Raw genomic sequence first — 17,922 nt, forward strand, 5'->3', positions numbered from 1 at the left:
GTGTTTTGCTGTTGTTTGTACTTAGCGAATGGCTTTGCTTTGGTTTGTCTGACCAGTTGCTTGGTGTAGTGGCTCATAGGTATGACCCTATGATTTATTTACCAACACACACACACACACACACACACATATATACACAGCCACTCAGTGCTAAAATGTATAATTTAGCAGACTATTCAGTGATTTTCTTTTCCTTCTTTGTATCAGCATGCACAATGCATGAGTTTATTGAAATATGTGCACATGGGGCAAATTCAAATGCAGGCTATAACCTTTTAAAAAGCAAGTGGATGATTTATTTCTTTATTTGTTTGTCATTAATGATGTAAGATGAACAAATATGTGCAAGATAATGCATCATTTAGATATGTATGGTCATGCAATAATGTATTATTTTATATATTTGTTTCCACATCAGGTGCAAACAAATGGGCTCTGGACACAGTTTCTATAGAAGTGCTGCTGGGTTTTTAAGATGTATTTGTGTGTGTGTGTGTGTGTGTGTGTGTGTGTGTGTGTGTGTGTGTGTGTGTGTGTAGTTGATAGGGTTCAAAGAGAAGATGAACCTTGTCCACCTTCTTGTCAGTCCTTCATCTTTTGTGTTTTGGAGTTGAGGCATTTCCAATGCTGTTTGATCTGCCCTTCTACCCCGGGATGGATCCATCAATACATAGACACTAGTGTGTGTGTGTGTATGTGTGTATGTGTGTGTGTGTGTGTGTGTGTGTGTGTGTGTGTGTGTGTGTGTGTGTGTGAGTGTGAGGCCACACAGTGGGGGATTATTGCGGGCCCTATGGCTGGCATTGATTGATGAGGCATCCGTCCCTTAAAAACTGGACAGAGATGGGAAGAGGTCAAGACAGGTCTGAGTGTGAAGGCCTTACTGTAGAACACACACACACACACACACACACACACACACACAAACAAAGATACTAAGATTCAAAATGCAGACACTATAAATATTAATTAATTAATTAAAATTGCGTAATGTAAAATGTGTAATATTTGCTAATTATCTTCAAATATATAATCCTGTAATACTAATGTGGAAGGTGTGTCATTAATATCACAAATTAAGCTATTTTAAAATATTTAAAATAAAGCAAGATATATCACACATATATATATATATACAGATTGTGGAATTATAGGATATTTCGAAGTTGTTCTTCCTTTATAATTCGTTCGTGTTTTTCTTCAATGAGCATTTCCGTGTCTCCCGTGTTGAACATTTTTTCTTTGTTTTCCCCCTTTACAAATAAATAAATGGATTGAAAAAAAAATCAAATAATGATATTAATATTGAATAAATGAAAGAAATATGAATGAATTAAATTTGTTTAAGTTTGATGACAAATGCATAAAACAGAGTCATCTTTCACAAGTAAAAGATCATATTTAAACATCCTAGTTTAAATTACTATTCTGACCCCAGATAAATCCAAACTTGACTTCAGAGTTTTAAAGAATTGCTCCTAGTGCCGTTATGTTTAGGCCAGACTGAAAGAAAGTGAACGAACTAATGTTCCTGCATTAAATGCAATCAATTTAAATAACTTTAATCCGAAAAAAGCCTATTAATACATTTGCTGTGCTTAGCTGCTCGTGAGCGCGCGCATGTATTTTTCCCCGTGCGTATGAGAGTGATAGAGTGACCGATAGAGAGAGTGCAAGTCTGTCAGGCTGCTTTATCCATTATTTACATCAATAATAGATTTATCAAGCGGCCAAAGCGGTGGCTGGGATCGGAGATGCGGGGAGGGGTCTCCGCCGCAGATCCCTCAATCCTTTTGGCTGGAGATAAGACGAGGAGGAGTGGCCGACGGGTAACCGAGAGAGCACCGAGGGGCAATAGGGAATCACTAATGAGAGAGAGAGAGTCAGAAAGAGAGAGAGAAAGAGAGAGAGAGACTCATCATCATCAAAGACGCGCTCACTGACTAGATTAGAGAGTAGCCCAGCAGAGGAGCGTCGGGCTTCATCCAGCCAGAGGGAGCGATCACCGACCGTCTGCAGCGCGCCTGGCCGCTCCGCGACCTCCTCTCCCCGGCCTTGTCCGCTCCAGCGCCCCGCTCCCTCTCCGGTAGACCTACTATGGGTTGTGTCGCCAACTCCACCGGGACTGAAGTACTACTGCAGCTGGAGGCTCTCCGCAGCGCCGCGCAACTTTCTCAACTATTTCATCTCACGGAGAAAAGAAAGGTCAGGTCGAAACAACGTAGAGAGGCTACCGCAGCCGCTATGTGTAGCCTAATTGTTGTAATGCAAATTATAATAATAATTCAAAACAATAATAATAATAATAACAATAATAATAATAATACCCTAATAATAAGACGTGATAGCCTATTTTGATTGATTTTAGGCCTTTGCTCCATTGTCTCGTCCTAAGAGCACTAAGTATTGGAAGTTAGCTTCGCTCCTCTCTGTGTTTGACTGTTTGTTTGTGCGTGTTCGTGTGTGTGTGTGTGTGTGTGTGTGTGTGTGTGTGTGTGTGTGTGTGTGTGTGTGTGTGTGTGTGTGTGTGTGTGTGTGTGTGCTCTGCCTTCCTCGTTGTGATGACTTCGTTCGGTTGGTGCAGAGCGCCCCCATGTGTTCAGATCTGAGATCACAGCTTCTGCATGCAGCTTGAAGTGGTTGCGCTGTGGTTTATTGGGATGCATGAAGCTGTGCTATTTTTTATTCGAAATGTATACACGTTTATTGTGACCCAGTTTAATATATTTTCAGACTAGCCTATATGTGTAAGCTTAGCTTGGTTCACGGATTTTCTAAATGTAAAATAGAGACTTGATAAGGCCTCGGCTCTGAATGGCCTCGAATATTGCCGTTATTCCTGTTTCCGTAGTTTTTCCTTGTCTTTACTTCTAGCAAAAAAACTCATAATTCAGCAGTAATTTATGCCCGATCACAAAAGTTAATTTACCTCAATCAAATGAATAGTTGTGTAAAGACCCGACCCCGGTTTGCTGCAGCTGTGAATGAAGAAAAAAAATGCACCACAGCAGCTGAGCTGTTTGATGTTTATTTTCGTTTTGCTCACCACTTTTCTTTCTGACTGTTTAGACTCATTACAGCATTATTTGTATCGTCTGGATTTCTTCTGCATTTTTTTAAATGTTTGATTAGGCCTTATTCTTTGTGAAAGAACGCAGACCATTTTTAAGTAGGCTAACGTGCAGACAAAGGGAAAGAAATTATATTTTTTTCTATTCGTTTTGTTTATTTTATAAACTTTGAGTAGCCTAAATGTAGGCCTAGAATAAAACAAACTATTGTGTGGTATCATATATTAAAATAACCCCTGACGGCCCTGCTTTTAATTGGTAGCCTACAAATAGCCTAAATAAAATATTGCGACCAAAATATGTTTCCATTTAATTCCATTATTTTAGACATGCATGGTGTTTTATTTTCCTAATAACAACCATGCTAAAATTAGCAATTTCAGATTTAACTTCCTTAAATTGCGATAGCCTAATAAAAATATGGGGGTCCAGACTTATTAATTCCATCTTGACCTTAAGTTAAAGTCTCCCCCTTTCTCTCTCTCTCTCTCTTTCTCTCCCTCCTCAGATTTATTATAAAGCTGTCCGGGACATTGACGCAGGGGAGGAGCTCTTAGTGTATATGAAGGACGGAATTTTCCCCGAGGGATCCATGGCACCCAACCTACAAGGTAAGATTAATGCGCGTCATTAGCGCACATTTTAAACAAACTCCAACCTGCATCCTGTGCTGCTTTCGCGGCCAACACACTCCATAACCTCGCTAATGTGACGGGGGAAAAGACACCATCTCTCCCTCCAAGATTTTTTTTTTTTTTTTCCTCAAGAAATGTGAATTATTCGAATCATAAATTTCCAGGATAGAATTAAATCCCGCATTAAAGCATCTGGTTGAAGCCGTTTTTGGACCTGTCATTTAGAATAGGTCTGCCAATAGGCTACTCGTAAGAGTCTGGTCTGAATTGTGCGCTTACAATGCTGCAATGTACAGTAATGGGCCTCTTTGTCTGAAATACTGTATTAGGGCGTCAATTGGCACTTTGGCACTTTGTGCCACTTTTACATCCTATGGCGAGTAGACATGTTCTGCTGACGGAAAACCAGGATCAAACAGAAATTATTAGGAAGTAATATTCTTAAGAACACGTTATATGGGAGCACACATGACCTTTAAGCCGATAGTTTGGCATTCTATTTGTCACATTTCGACATAATAATAATAATAATAATAATAATAATAATAATAATAATAATAATAATAATAATAATATCGAACTAATTCACAAGTCAACGTTGCAGTCTGCCCCCAGAATTTCAGCATAAGCGTTTTGGGAGGTTTTAGTGGCCATTAGCCAGATATAATATCGGACTCACGGACTCACTGCCATGTGTTTAGTGATTTGATGCCCCTGAGAATCGGCCCGTGTTCCGAGTAAAAAAAACCAAAAAAAAAACCTATTGTTGTTTTCAGTGGAACTTTTAATATTCTTTTTCAAAAATAATAACAGAAGCGGCACATGATGTCAAGTATTGTTAAATCATTGAAAAGATACAAGTTGATTGAACCTGATGAGGCAGCCTGAAATCCGATTTTTTAATCCAGTCTTTAAACCCATTTTTTCAAATAGACGTGTTAAAAATTATGCAAATTACAATTGATTTTGAGAAGAACAAAAATCATATTCCCCATTCTCCAACTGTTGGGTCAGTGATGTTGAATAAACTAAATAATATATATAATAATTTTTTCTTTTATATAATAATAATAATTATTATTATAATAATTTCTGACTTCTAGCTATCTATCTATCTATCTATCTTACAAATAAATGTATGTGTATTTTCGTTGGATCTTTGCTTTCCTTTATAATACTAAATTCTGCAAGATTGTGTATGTTGAGTGCTCCTACACCTTGCTGTACTGTGTTAACACTTTGAAATGTGAGCCAGTGTACAGTCTGTACACTGGCTCACATTTCAAAGTGTGTCACGTTTTTAGGTGCTCTCACCGCCTGTCTTCCCTCTGAGTCGGTAACCTGATTCACTGTACTCACTACCTTTGAACCGTGCCTCTATACGTCAGACTGAATATATCCAATATTTTATCTCATAATCTAACTTGCTGTTAGCTGTTCACTGTCGATCTGGGCTTTTCTTTCAAAGTTCACTTAAGCGGAAAAGGGGCCGTAGTTCCGCTGTATTTCTTTAAACATCTTGGACTTATTGTGGTGAAGTGCTGTTGTCAGGTAACATTGTTTTGTTGTGTTTCCAGTCTTTCTGGAACTAGGGATACAGAAAAAAATTGGATTACTCTTACTTGTCATTGACTATAAAATGGTGAAGGGAGAACAAGATGTTCGTGAGATGTTCTGCAGTTCACCAGTTTTCTCCCTTGCATGATGCACGGTTTAAGCACAGATCTCCATGTCAAAACAACAGGAAGAGACGGGAGCTCAAAGTAAGCTTGATTATTGAAAAGAAGCAGATTGGCTTCTTGTAGGAGTGCGTCAAAGATGGAGCAGACTTGTAAATGATTTGTTCAATTCCTCTGTGTGTATGTATGTGAAATATAAAAAAGAGGGACGCAGAAAAGAGAGACACTCCACCTGCCAGAATGTGTGTGTCAGAGCCAAAGTATTTGGCGTCGTGTGTTGGTGTGAGAGAGCGATGAAGGCAGACGGACAAAAAATAAGTGCAACAGTTTGTCTACTGTTTGAAGATGTTTATGAGAGAGACAGAAAAGCAGAGAGAAAGGAGAACAAAGAGAGACAGTCAGAGTCCACCTATAGGAGGGATGAGAGTGTCTGTTTTGTCTCCATGTATTTGTGTGTGTGAGAGAGAGAGAAAGGTAGCAGGGCTGAGTGGGAGCTTGGCAGTGCAGCCCTGCTCTCTGTGTCTGGCTTATCGGAGAAGGAATTTGAAGTAGAGGACTTGAGGAGTCCCCTGAGACCTCACCCATGCTCCCAGATTAGCTGCTAAACTGCACATAATTGTGCTTCCCTTCGTCTCCCAGAGAGCTATTAGTCTCCCCTTTATACCCCCCCCCCCCCCCCCCCCCCACACACACACACACACACACCCTAACCGCCCAGACCAGACTAACTGAATAAACACAGGCACAGTGATGCACACTCATAAGGACCTCTATTTGCGTGCATCCTCACTGCTGAAACACACATGCATGCACACCTGAGTGTCCACACAGAGATTTTCTCAACACCTACGTTCCTGTTGCAAGAGAGGTTTGCAAGTGCTTTTGTCATACACACATTTTTTTAACTTCTAAGTTTATTGTAGTTGTGTATGAATCTTTTTTTTTTTGCAAAACATGTTCCGCTGTTAAAGCTCACAGACAAAAGTATCTGAGTGGTGAGATGTTTGCACTTTAGAGCAAATGATAGCCAACTCTCTCACAGTAAAACACTTGCTCTCCATGATATATGTGCACACTGGTGTCAAAGTCAGTGAGTTAGTTTAGCATCTGAGCTCAGCGTAATGGCCCATTGACCAGAAGGTCATTTATCCTTCTCCCCGAGGTTAGACACATTGATGTTGCTACACTAATGCCCTTTTAATGTGCCCAAGAAGTTCCAGCTGGATAAACGGTCACATGCAGTAGAAAGCAGGTGAGCCATGCACTGTAAGTCATTTTGGATAAACTCATTTAGTGCAGCTTGAAATGATGGATGGGTGTGCATGGCGTGTTGGGACACCTGGGGTGGGGGGGGGCAAGTCAGGCGTTGGCTGCTTGGGTCATGGCAAAGAGGGTATGGCAGCTTGGCGCTGAAATCACCATGGGGTTGGCGCCACTCTGCCCCTGCTTACTTCTGTTGCTTGTGGCTCATTCCTTTTGGAAAATGTTCACATGCACACTCACACACTCATACACACATTATTGGCTGTGCACAAAGACACTCCACTGGGCTTTCCCCTGATCTGTTGAACTTGGCGTCTGACTCAGGAACTTACTATTGAAAACGCTGGCCCGAGTTTTATGTATTTGACCTTGGTGGTGAGAAGTATTGTAAAGGTTATCAACATGGAAGGGGAAGACCAGCCCCTATTGTTTCCCCTGTGTGCTATTACACCTACAGTCTCAAGCAAACACTTGCTTTAACAAGCAATTAACTGTGTTAAGGCTACATTTCACTGCTAATTGATTTCCATTTTATGTGAATATCAATTGCAGGATTGATGCTTTTACCATTTGAATGGGAGTCTATTTAGCTGTAACTAACAAACGGATAGGTAATAGATTGTTCTTCTTGTTTAGTAGTATCAACAGTTTTTATATACAACTGGATGATTGGTTCTGCATAAGGGAGATGCAACCTACAGGAGTTAGTACAGACAAGGATGCAAAGCGCACTTAATTGTTTCTTTGTGCACAGCAAAGTTGGTTTTGTCTTGACTCACATAAAATGTAGTCATTTTTGTTTGCATACAAAAGCCAAAAGGAGACAATTAAATGTCCTCCTGTGGATTGTCCTAGTTGCTGCCTAAAATGTTGACAAGCTAATAGTACTAAACATATTTCTGTCCTCTTCCTAAAGATAAAATTGGGGGATGTTGCTCCATTTTTGATTTTATCTTTATGAGGACTTTTTCATTTTTTTTAGATAAATATTTCCATGTTTTTTTTTTTAATTTAAAATATTTTATAGGATGATATATGAGAAAGATATGTTTTCAAAGAATGGTGAAACTGGAAAATGCAGTTTTGACAAGAGGAATGAATAAGGAATTTTGGTTTAATTGCTAACAGGTAGCCTTATAACAATATCACAACAAAACATTGTTAAGCATTGATGGTAGATTTCAATGGATATTTCATATTTCAAGAAGCTTAATTGTGTGATTGCTAAACAAATCTCTCTCTCTCTCTCTTTCTCTTTCTCTATCTCTCTCTCTCTCTCTCTCTCTCTCTGTGTGTGTGTGTGTGTGTGTGTGTGTGTGTGCAGATGAGCAGATGTACCGCTGTGAGGACTGTGATGAGCTGTTCTCCTCAACACTTGAGCTGCGGCGGCACCAGAAGTACTCGTGCTCCAGTTCCGGCTCCATCTTTGACACACTGAGAGAGGACTTCAAACAGGAACGCGAGGACAGCGACGAGCCTGTCCACGAGTGTAAAGACTGTGAGAAGATCTTCCCAAATGAGTACAGGTACACAGACACGTGATAACTACCACACTTCAGTACCTATAAAGATGTACACATTCAACACATACAGTCCATTTCACTGTTGGTCTTGTGCTCTCTTTATCAAGTCTGGGCCAACACATGATAGTCCATACAGAGGAGAGGGAGTACAAGTGTGACCAGTGCCCCAAAGCCTTCAACTGGAAGTCCAACCTCATCCGTCACCAGATGTCACATGACAGTGGCAAGCGCTTTGAGTGTGAAAACTGTGATAAGGTACAGCATACCCGGCACGTAAGTTGTACACTGAACACACAGGCTTTATCTGCTTCAGAAATTCTGCTGGTCTTGTTTTTTAGTCTTCATTCTTAATAGCAATGGACATACATTTAGTAATTTTGAAAGAACAGCATTTTTTCATTCATGGCATACATAGTATTTTTATACACTTATTTCAAATTTCAGGTGTTCACAGATCCCAGCAACCTTCAGCGCCACATCCGCTCCCAGCACGTGGGGGCGCGCGCTCATACATGTCCTGAGTGTGGCAAGACCTTTGCCACCTCGTCAGGCCTCAAACAGCATAAGCACATCCACAGCAGTGTCAAACCCTTTATCTGTAAGTGAGAGCTTTGGAAGTTAATGACTCCTTTATTCTTAACAGTCCATTTATTTTATACCTATTTTCTTTCCACCTCATCTACTTCTCCATCACCCTGCAGTCTCTTTCTTCTCCATGTACGCCAACTTTTTGATCCTATTTAAATCGTCTGAACCAGGCATACAGGTCCAGGGATCATATTTGTATTGCAATTAACTTGATAATATTCTGTAAATAATAGATTTAACCTGTTCACATATGCTTTTCTTTTTTTTTTTTTTCTTTTTTACAGCAAAACTTTATAACATATAGTTTAGATTAGTTTGGACTACTACTACTATAATGATAATGTATGATAATTATACATCATATTTAATAATGGATCAGATACATTTTTGCTCTCTTTAAGGAAATTAATAACATACTGTATGTATTTTATGATCTTTCTTGCATGTTCAGTTATTATTGTAAAATACATACAATGTAGATACAGTAGATCAGGACCAATTTCAATTTGCAGAATGAGTGGTTGGTTTCATCCATAGAAAACAGTCCCTTTCTTTTCTAGAGCTATTTCATCAGCAGTTTCCATTTAGATGTATGTTTTGCTGTTGATTTGGTATACAAAGTTAGAGACAGTGTTAAAATGGGTTTAACCAGGCCCTGATGGGCTGCGTCTTTTTGTTCCCCCAGGCGAGGTGTGCCACAAGTCCTATACCCAGTTCTCCAATCTCTGCCGCCACAAGCGTATGCATGCTGACTGCCGCACCCAGATCAAGTGTAAGGACTGTGGGCAGTTGTTCAGCACTACCTCCTCCCTCAACAAGCATCGCCGCTTCTGTGAAGGCAAAAACCATTATGGCTCACCGGCAGGGATGTTCAACCCTGGCATCCCCATGAGCTCCAGCCCCATCATGGCCAAGGCCAAGTCCCACCATCCCCACCTTCAAGGTCTAAACCAGTCAGGTTTAGGCTTCACTGACTACTTTCCCTCCCGACCTCACCCTCACGCTGGTTTGCCCTTCTCCCCAGGACCCCATGGCTTCCCATCCCTCCCTCATGGTTTCCCAGGTATCTTCTCCCCATCACTGTATCCACGACCACCTTTATTGCCGGCTAGTCCGTTGCTAAAGCAGTCAGGAGGCAGTCAGGAGGTGAAACTGCCTCGGAGTCCCCTAGATGCCCCTCCACTGTCCCTGGTTAGCTCCACAAACAGCAATGGAGGTTACAGTTTGAGTCAGCTGGAAGACAGAGAAAAAGAGAACAAACTAGATTTGTCTTCTGGAGAAGCCAAGCCAAAATCTAAGATGGCAGACATGTCTGACGCTAGTGACCTTGAAGACGTTAATACCACAAGTGGGACAGATTTGGACACCACCACTGGTACTGCTTCAGGTGATGGTTCTGACCTGGAGAGCGATGGAGAGAGTGAACGTGAGCGAAGTGGTAAAAGAAGGAAGCCGTCTGGGGCCATATCAAGTCAAGAAGGCCACCAGTTAGAAGACACGAACAGTGCATTGATATCAGCCGTGTCTAGTTCTGGGAACTTTGCTATTGATCGTCCCTTTCTTTCTTCTGCATCATCCCAGCACTCTTTCTTCCCTCCGCCTGATGAGCAAGCCCTCCCGCCCACCAACACAAATGCCAATGCATCCACAGATTCCATCAAAGCCATTGCCTCTATTGCGGAGAAATATTTTGGTCCAGGTTTGATTGGTCTCCATCAGGAGAAGAAGATGGGTCCATTGCCCTACCATTCCATGTTTCCCTTTCAGTTTTTGCCCAACTTCCACAACTCCCTTTATCCCTTCAGCGCTGATCGAGGTGCCCTCAATCCTAGCATGTTCTTCAAGGCAGAGCCCAAGTCACCTCGCGAGCAGCTGCACAAGATGGTTTCTGGTGCCCCAGGAGCTCCTGCTTCCACAGGGGAGTCCCCATTTGATCTCACCACAAAGTCCAAGGAGACCAAATTAGCTCCTCCCACCCCAACAAACCCTTCAAACCCTAGTAGTACTGGGAGCAGTAGTGGACATTTAACAATATCTAGCGGCGAAGAACAGCCATTGGACCTCAGCATTGGTGGCCGGAACCGTGGTGGTCATAATGGTGTGGCAGCTGAGCCACAAAATAGAAAGAACCACATCTTTGGCATTGGAAAGGGGGTCTCCATCAAGGACGAAACCCCATCTGGGTTTCCACACGCCCATTCCCAGTTGTTGCCCCAATCCTCCATTGCCCAGCACCAGCAGCCCCAGGCACAGCCACACCAGCCACCACCCCTTCACTACGCCAAGCCCTCAGCATTCTTCATGGACCCCATATACAGGTATTTCAGCCCCGATTAGACCAGAAACAGCCTTTTCCACAAAAGCAACCTTAATCCTTTTATGTTCACACATTGAAGAAGGCTGAGGTTGGTGTTAAGTGTGTGGTTAGAGGTTGTAGATGATTGATCTGACCTTGGTACGTAACCCTCTGCCTTGTTGTTGGTCCAGCAGGGTGGAGAAGAGGAAGCTACTCGACCCTGTAGGAGCTCTGAAGGAAAAATTCCTCAGGCCCTCACCGCCACTCTTCCATCCACAGGTAAGCTTACAGCACACACACAGACACATTTTATATCTAGGAAGGCACTCGGTTTAATCTTATGTAGAAACAACCAATGGTACATGCATTTTAAACAAAAACTACAATGAGGGAATACCAAACAGGGGAATTGACCTCCAGGTATTGCATACAGTCTGATTATTCCCAGATGCAATCTACTATTATTTATAAACCATGTATTATGTGAAAATACCTCACTTCTGCCTCCCACGCTGCTGCAACCTGAATTGATAGGGCCCTATGCACCATCATTCCACAGTGTTGATGTTATTTTCTCAAGGGTTCTGTATGATTTCTTCCTTTGTTTATTGAATGGCGCCTGTGTACCTCGTCACCTCTACCTTTTTCAGAAGACACAGTCTGTTATCGCAGCCCCTTTGATAATCAGTCACATTGTTCGACTGTCCCCAGACCCTCCCAACCTCTACAAATCTTGATTACAAGGAATGATAGTATTAATAAAAGAGAGAATAATAACCGTTTGAATTGTAACAAACTCTCTTGGCCACGCTAATCTTAGTTGTGGCATTGTTTCAAGTACTGGGAGCCCACAGGCCAGCTAATAACTCAACCCCCTCCAAGTTTCTTTTCTGTGTGGCTGGCTGGCTGGCTAGATAATAGTGCCGTGTCCATCAAGGACATCCTGTGTTTGTCTCCAGGAGAATGGGGGGCTCTCGTTGGGGAAACAGTTTAATCTGACCTGGAAATCTGTGTCCTCTATCAACTGTGACTTTGCAAAACACTCATTTGGTGCATAGGCAGACAGATACATTTTCATATATGACATTACACATATATGTGTGTTGTCATGTCTTTACAAATGATTGGTATAAGAATAGCTAACATGAATTGAAAATGAGTCATTTGCAAGCAAAACATTTTATAATGGCACCTCTTCTCAAATATAATCACCCCGTACTCATAACATTGTTTTATTCACCATTGGATGATGAGGCATCATCTCATCATTGATCAATATCCCCACGATGAAACGCTTTCACAGGCTCCCCTGTAAAAGCTTCTCATATTAGAGTCTCAGCTGTGATCCTCCCAGTGATCCAAACACAATGCCACCTCTAATTCAGTCTCATGACGGAATCACCCCTCTCCCCCTCCACCCGTTCTCAGACTGCGAATAAACACATCGAGACGGAGTCTGTCCCTGTCTCTCCTGTCCCGTATTCACTAAAAAAGGAAGGATGTAAGCTGTTTTTGGCAAATAAACTCCTACATAACTGCCCCCCTTTGTTCACAAGCTTTCAGGGGTGGGGAAGCGGCTATCAGTTGGGGGTATCTCAAACTATATTGTACAGCTCCAATCGAGGCTCTTGAATGCCTCATTTAACCAGTTTGCCGGCCTACAACAGTAGCTTCAGCAGGAGAAGGTAAGAGGTAGAGAACAAAGCACTGAAGCTGGAGGTGAGGGTATGGGGGAATGGAAGGGGCAGGGGACTTAAGCGTTTGTGAATGTGTTATAGGTCATAGAGGTGACTTGCCTTTAGCACAAACAAGGCTAACCTCTGATATACTGCTTCCTCAAAGCTTCCGCTCTCTGTCTCTTTCCCTCGCTCCCTGCTTTTTCTGACATTGTGTCTTTGTTTTCAATGCTTCCTTTGCTCTTTTAACACACACACACACACTACAAGGTTTCTAATGAAACCCTTAATACACAAGTAATACCACAATCTTTACCACTTTACTTTTCCCACTTTAGAAAATCTCTTGATTCTCATAAAAAATATTTGATCTTACCTGTTCCCAATTTTTTCCTCAGATGTCAGCCATGGAGAACATGACAGAGAAGCTGGAGAGCTTTGGCGCTCTTAAACTGGACGTGCCGCCCAATTCGCTGCAACACGCTCATCCACTGTTCAACTTCCGCTCACCACCACCTTCCCTCTCAGACGCCATCCTCCGCAAGGGCAAGGAGCGTTACTCCTGCAGGTAAGTGCCCTGTGGTGCAGCCTGTTATTTTCATATATAAAGTATAAAGCAGATGTTTACATACATGAAAATGCATTATATTACATCAAATGTGTGAAATGACGATAAAATACACTGATTACTCAACCACCCTTTTCCCTGCCTTTCTGTCCATTCTCCCCTCCAGGTATTGTGGGAAAATATTCCCTCGTTCTGCAAACCTCACCAGACACTTGCGGACACACACAGGGGAACAACCCTACAGGTATTCTATTTTAGTTCAGTCTGGTCTTTAATCTTTCTGAAAGGCTCTTTGCGATCACAGATGCTCTCATTGATGTATTTCCATTTGTCTGCTTGTCTTTTTTGCTATTCTCCACACTTTATGCTTGGCTGAATCAATTTCTGGCCTAATTTTACTTACATAACAATGATCCCAATAAGTTCCACGCATTGTGGTATAAATATTTTATTTTGGGAAAAAAAGGACTCTGGGATCAGATTGGAAATGGCTATTGCCAGATGCCCTGTGTTGAGGTATCAGATCGATGCATCCTTGGCGGCAACTGGAGAAAAAACTAAATAAAATCAATAATGAAAACTGGTTTTAGAGAATACCATTGACGGTGACCTCTAGCTCACCCAGTAGAGTGTTTCCCATGTAAGCTGAGTCCTTGGCCGAGGCCCAGGTTTGAGTCCGACCCTTGGCCCTTTGCTGCATGTCATCCCCCCTCTATCTCTCCCCCCTTTCCTGTCATCCTCCACCTGCTCTTATAAATGGTAATACAAGCCTAAACAATAACCTTAAAAAAAAGAGAATACCATTGGCAATGCAACCACTATGTAGTTTAATTTATTAGGATTTGTTTCTACTGTAGCTCATAATCAGCAGCTTATTTCCATTGTCTTTTGTCTGAGATTTTCTCAGTTGTGCTCTACTACTGATGTCTAAAATCAATTTACTCCTTCTTACAATTAAGGTGAGCCTCAGCATGAACACTGCCTCCATCTCTGGTTAAAGGGCAGTCCTTGATCACGATGCTACTCTGCTGCTCTTTTAACCCACATTCACATCCTTCTGTTCTCCTTTTGGCAGGTGTAAATACTGTGACCGCTCGTTCAGCATCTCATCCAATCTTCAACGTCACGTCCGCAACATCCATAACAAGGAGAAACCCTTCAAGTGTCACCTGTGCAACCGCTGCTTCGGTCAGCAAACCAACCTCGACCGCCATCTCAAGAAGCACGAGCATGAGAACATTCCTGGTCAGTTTGCAACATCTATGACTCAGTTTTCTCTGAGAAAAGTGAGGCTGTTAGAACTGAAATATAGTTATTAAACAGGGACCGAATAATGAATGGCTCACATTACCCATTTTAAAAAGGTTGAATCTTCACCTCAAAAAATGTTTAGCTTGGTCCTGTGAATGATTTAAAGAGGGAGAACCACTCGATTAAAAAATTCACACGTTTCCAAAAACAGCCTTTTTATGTCCAGCATGTTAGTATGCCGCTGAATATGGATAGAACAAAAACTTGTTAACTAAATGATTGATTTAAATGTATTTAAGCATTCAAGTAATCCATGCTTCACAATTCTGCTTACATTTCTGAATTAAAAATAGCACCCTAATGAAACAAGGCAATACACTTGTTTTCCACCTTATGCAACTTTGTATAACCCAGTGGAGCTGTAAACTGCTGTGACATCACCAACATAACTAACTTTCTCAAATACCAAGGGATGCCATTGTTTGACTTGAGTGTGTTAATAAGAGGCAATATATACACAAGTTCCTTGTGGCAGAGTGCCCAGATGTTGTGTTTCCTAATGTACCCTTTATTAGAACACTTAGAACTAATTCTGAGTCAAATTCAGTCAGTTTATCTTCTATACAAATTCCATGAACATTATCCTGTTTGACAAAATATGTTCAGCCCAGTTTCACAAAGTTTTAACCAATAAAAATACACAATCTCAGCTTTTTTAAATACAGTATTAAAATCTGAATAATGTGTATAATAACTGTCATAATATTTAGCATTTTCCTTAATCTCATCTATTATGTATATGTCTGATGATCATCAAACTAATCACTTGTGTTTGTTTGGTTGTGTGTGTGTGTGTGTGTGTGTGTGTGTGTGTGTGTGTGTGTGGCTGGTGTGCATGTCCATGTGTATTTGTGAATGTAAATGTCTGCATGCTTTTCCCAACAGTGAGCCAACAGTCCGGGATGCTTTCCAACCTAGGAACCACCATCTCCTCCCCAAACTCCGAGCCAGACAATCATGCACTTTTAGATGAGAAGGAGGACTCATACTTCTCAGAAATCCGCAACTTCATTTCCAACAGTGAGATGAACCAGGCCTCCAGCTCCTCGGACAAGAGGTAACCGGAAAACTTGCTCTCACAGACCACATTCGTATTAACATTTGTGCAAAGACCTTCAGTGATTACATTTGATCCATGAGGCTAACCCTCTTACTTCTCATGACAGCTCTGATTCTTACCCCAACATCATTTTAAACCTAACTGCAATCCTATCTCTAAAGCAAAAATAACTGGTGAAATGTCCCCACTTTGAAGACATTTTTGATATCTCTCCCCTTATCAGGACATGTAGTCCTGGCAGGTATGGAAAAGCAGGGACTCACACACCAGCTTTGTGAAACAACAGTTGTGCTCATAGTTATTATCCCATTCCTTCTCCCTCTAGTCTACACAATAGCATACATGCTAATACTTGGTGCACAGTGCCCTCTAGTGGCTTGAATGTGTATGGCAATAGTCACCAACATTAGTCACCAACATTAGTTGGTGTTCCAATTCCATACTGCATATTAACAGTTCATCTAACTGCAACTTTTAAAAGCCACTGCTAATTAATTTGAACAAAAATAAAACAAACAAGCTCTTATTGCAGCTCCTTTGACACCATCCATCATTTTTTTTTAAAATTAGTTTTTCACATTTCTTCCAGTTTGATACATTTCAGCCATGTCTTAAGGTTTTACTTGAGCTGTCTTTGTGAAAAATTGCAATTCATACCTGGTGTATGCCGCTGTAGTTGGTAAATTAATCTGCTTACCAGTATCTCTGGCAGGAGTGATCACCCTGTGTGTTTGCTCTTGAAAACCATAACTTGTAAAATGAGGAAAATGGTCTATTTTTAAGCCAGTCACTCTGGCCATGGATGAATAGGCCAGCTCCCTGTTGTAAGTCTTGAAATGCTTTCAGTGTTAATACCTCAGTTAGTGGGAAGCTTCAGAGGTTTCAGGCAAGAAGAGGGTATCGGAAAAGAAAAGGAGGAGGAAATGTTTTTCTCTTTCAGTCAGGGGTTTGCCTCTATCCTTGACTCTTTATCTTGCTCTCATTCTCAATGTGAATTCCTTTCTGGTAGTCTCACTTTGTCTGTCTCTTCCTCCAGCATCCCCCCCTCTTGTCAACATGCATTATGGCCAGCAGACCCAGTGGCAACTTAGCCCCTCTGCCATCTGGGATCAATACTGAGTCTCATCCACAACAAGCTGGCCTGACATTTTAATATCTGTAATTGAGACTAAGTATTATGGTTTCTGTCCTCCCACCAGACAGCCCACTGTTTATTCTCCCTCAATGACTGAAGTCAAACGCCAAACACACGTTCATGGATGACTATCTGTAATCGCTCTTAACCGCCCTCGCAACATAGTTTCTCTTCTCTTTAGCATCATAGCCAGTCAAAATAAAAGTCCCTGGTAGCTCTGTTTGTTTGACCAGTTTCCAAGCTGGGGACTGTGGAGATGCTGAGGCAGCACTGCTGCTCTGAGGGTGGGAAGTTTCAAACAAACAAGTCAGGGGATTTAGATGAACACAGATTTTACAGCACTGCAGTGTTAAGGGACTAAGAGGTATCTCTCTCCTCGGGACCATAAGCCAGGTCATAATTAGGGCCGGAAGAAGGACCCAGGCCATGGCTCAAACTCTATGGTTTAGATAAAACTACAGTTGGAGCTGGTTCCTTGTCTGGGACTGGGCTACAATGGTTGGCAGTTTGTACCCTGAGGGGGACTCAGGTTGAGGCATTTATCTAGGAGATCCACTGATGATGGAGCTCTTCCCCCATCCACTCGCTATATCCGTACCCCCAGCCCGCTAACACAAACACCCAACTGACGTGTTTAGACTAAATGACAAAACCCAGGGCCCCCTATGTCAGAGCTACGATTTTGTCTCCATGCACAGGCATGGACTTTTCCCCCGCCAACCAGCTCTGCAATTTGATTATAGTGATATTTAATCTAGATTGAAAGAGGAGAACCCCCCCTCCCCCAAAGTCCCCCTACCCGTATTTACCCACCCACTGTGTGTGACCCAATCCTGTCCCTGTGCACCCCTTCCCAGAGGTAATCCTGTCTGAGTTGATAAATGTCCACTGTGTGGCAAAAAATGGAAGGGGTAAATTTGCCGTCCCCGAGGAAATGATATCATGAGCCATGACATCGTGGTCTAGGGGTGATGAAGGTGGGGAGGGGGGCAGGGAGGAGGGGGGGGGGGGTTTGGGGTGCTGGCTGGAAAATGTACAGATGGCAGGTCATAATGGTGGTGTGCTGATAGCCTGTTTGCAGATCAGCCATCGTCTTTCCTCAGTCACACAAAGAATG

General features: G+C 42.0%; 1 protein-coding gene across 11 annotated transcripts in view; it reads left to right on the forward strand.

Annotated features, from left to right (window-relative positions):
• The window catches only part of prdm16 (PR domain containing 16), a 187,674-nt gene that overhangs the window by 156,096 nt on the left and 13,656 nt on the right, over window positions 1–17,922 (forward strand). For 5 of the 11 annotated variants that reach the window (XM_036008261.1, XM_031286465.2, XM_031286467.2 and 2 more), the window contains exons 5-14: window positions 3,580–3,682; window positions 7,973–8,174; window positions 8,279–8,444; window positions 8,616–8,769; window positions 9,412–11,077; window positions 11,247–11,334; window positions 13,130–13,299; window positions 13,466–13,543; window positions 14,375–14,544; window positions 15,496–15,667. In XM_036008261.1, the coding sequence (XP_035864154.1) occupies window positions 3,580–3,682; window positions 7,973–8,174; window positions 8,279–8,444; window positions 8,616–8,769; window positions 9,412–11,077; window positions 11,247–11,334; window positions 13,130–13,299; window positions 13,466–13,543; window positions 14,375–14,544; window positions 15,496–15,667 (2,969 nt within the window). Of the gene's footprint in view, window positions 1–1,749; window positions 2,206–3,579; window positions 3,683–7,972; window positions 8,175–8,278; window positions 8,445–8,615; window positions 8,770–9,411; window positions 11,078–11,246; window positions 11,335–13,129; window positions 13,300–13,465; window positions 13,544–14,374; window positions 14,545–15,495; window positions 15,668–17,922 lie in introns of those variants that run through there. The other 6 variants (XM_031286474.2, XM_031286468.2, XM_031286469.2 and 3 more) reach the window with 6 other exon arrangements.

Source organism: Sander lucioperca, chromosome 12, assembly GCF_008315115.2.
Source record: "Sander lucioperca isolate FBNREF2018 chromosome 12, SLUC_FBN_1.2, whole genome shotgun sequence".
Lineage (NCBI taxonomy): Eukaryota > Metazoa > Chordata > Actinopteri > Perciformes > Percidae > Sander > Sander lucioperca.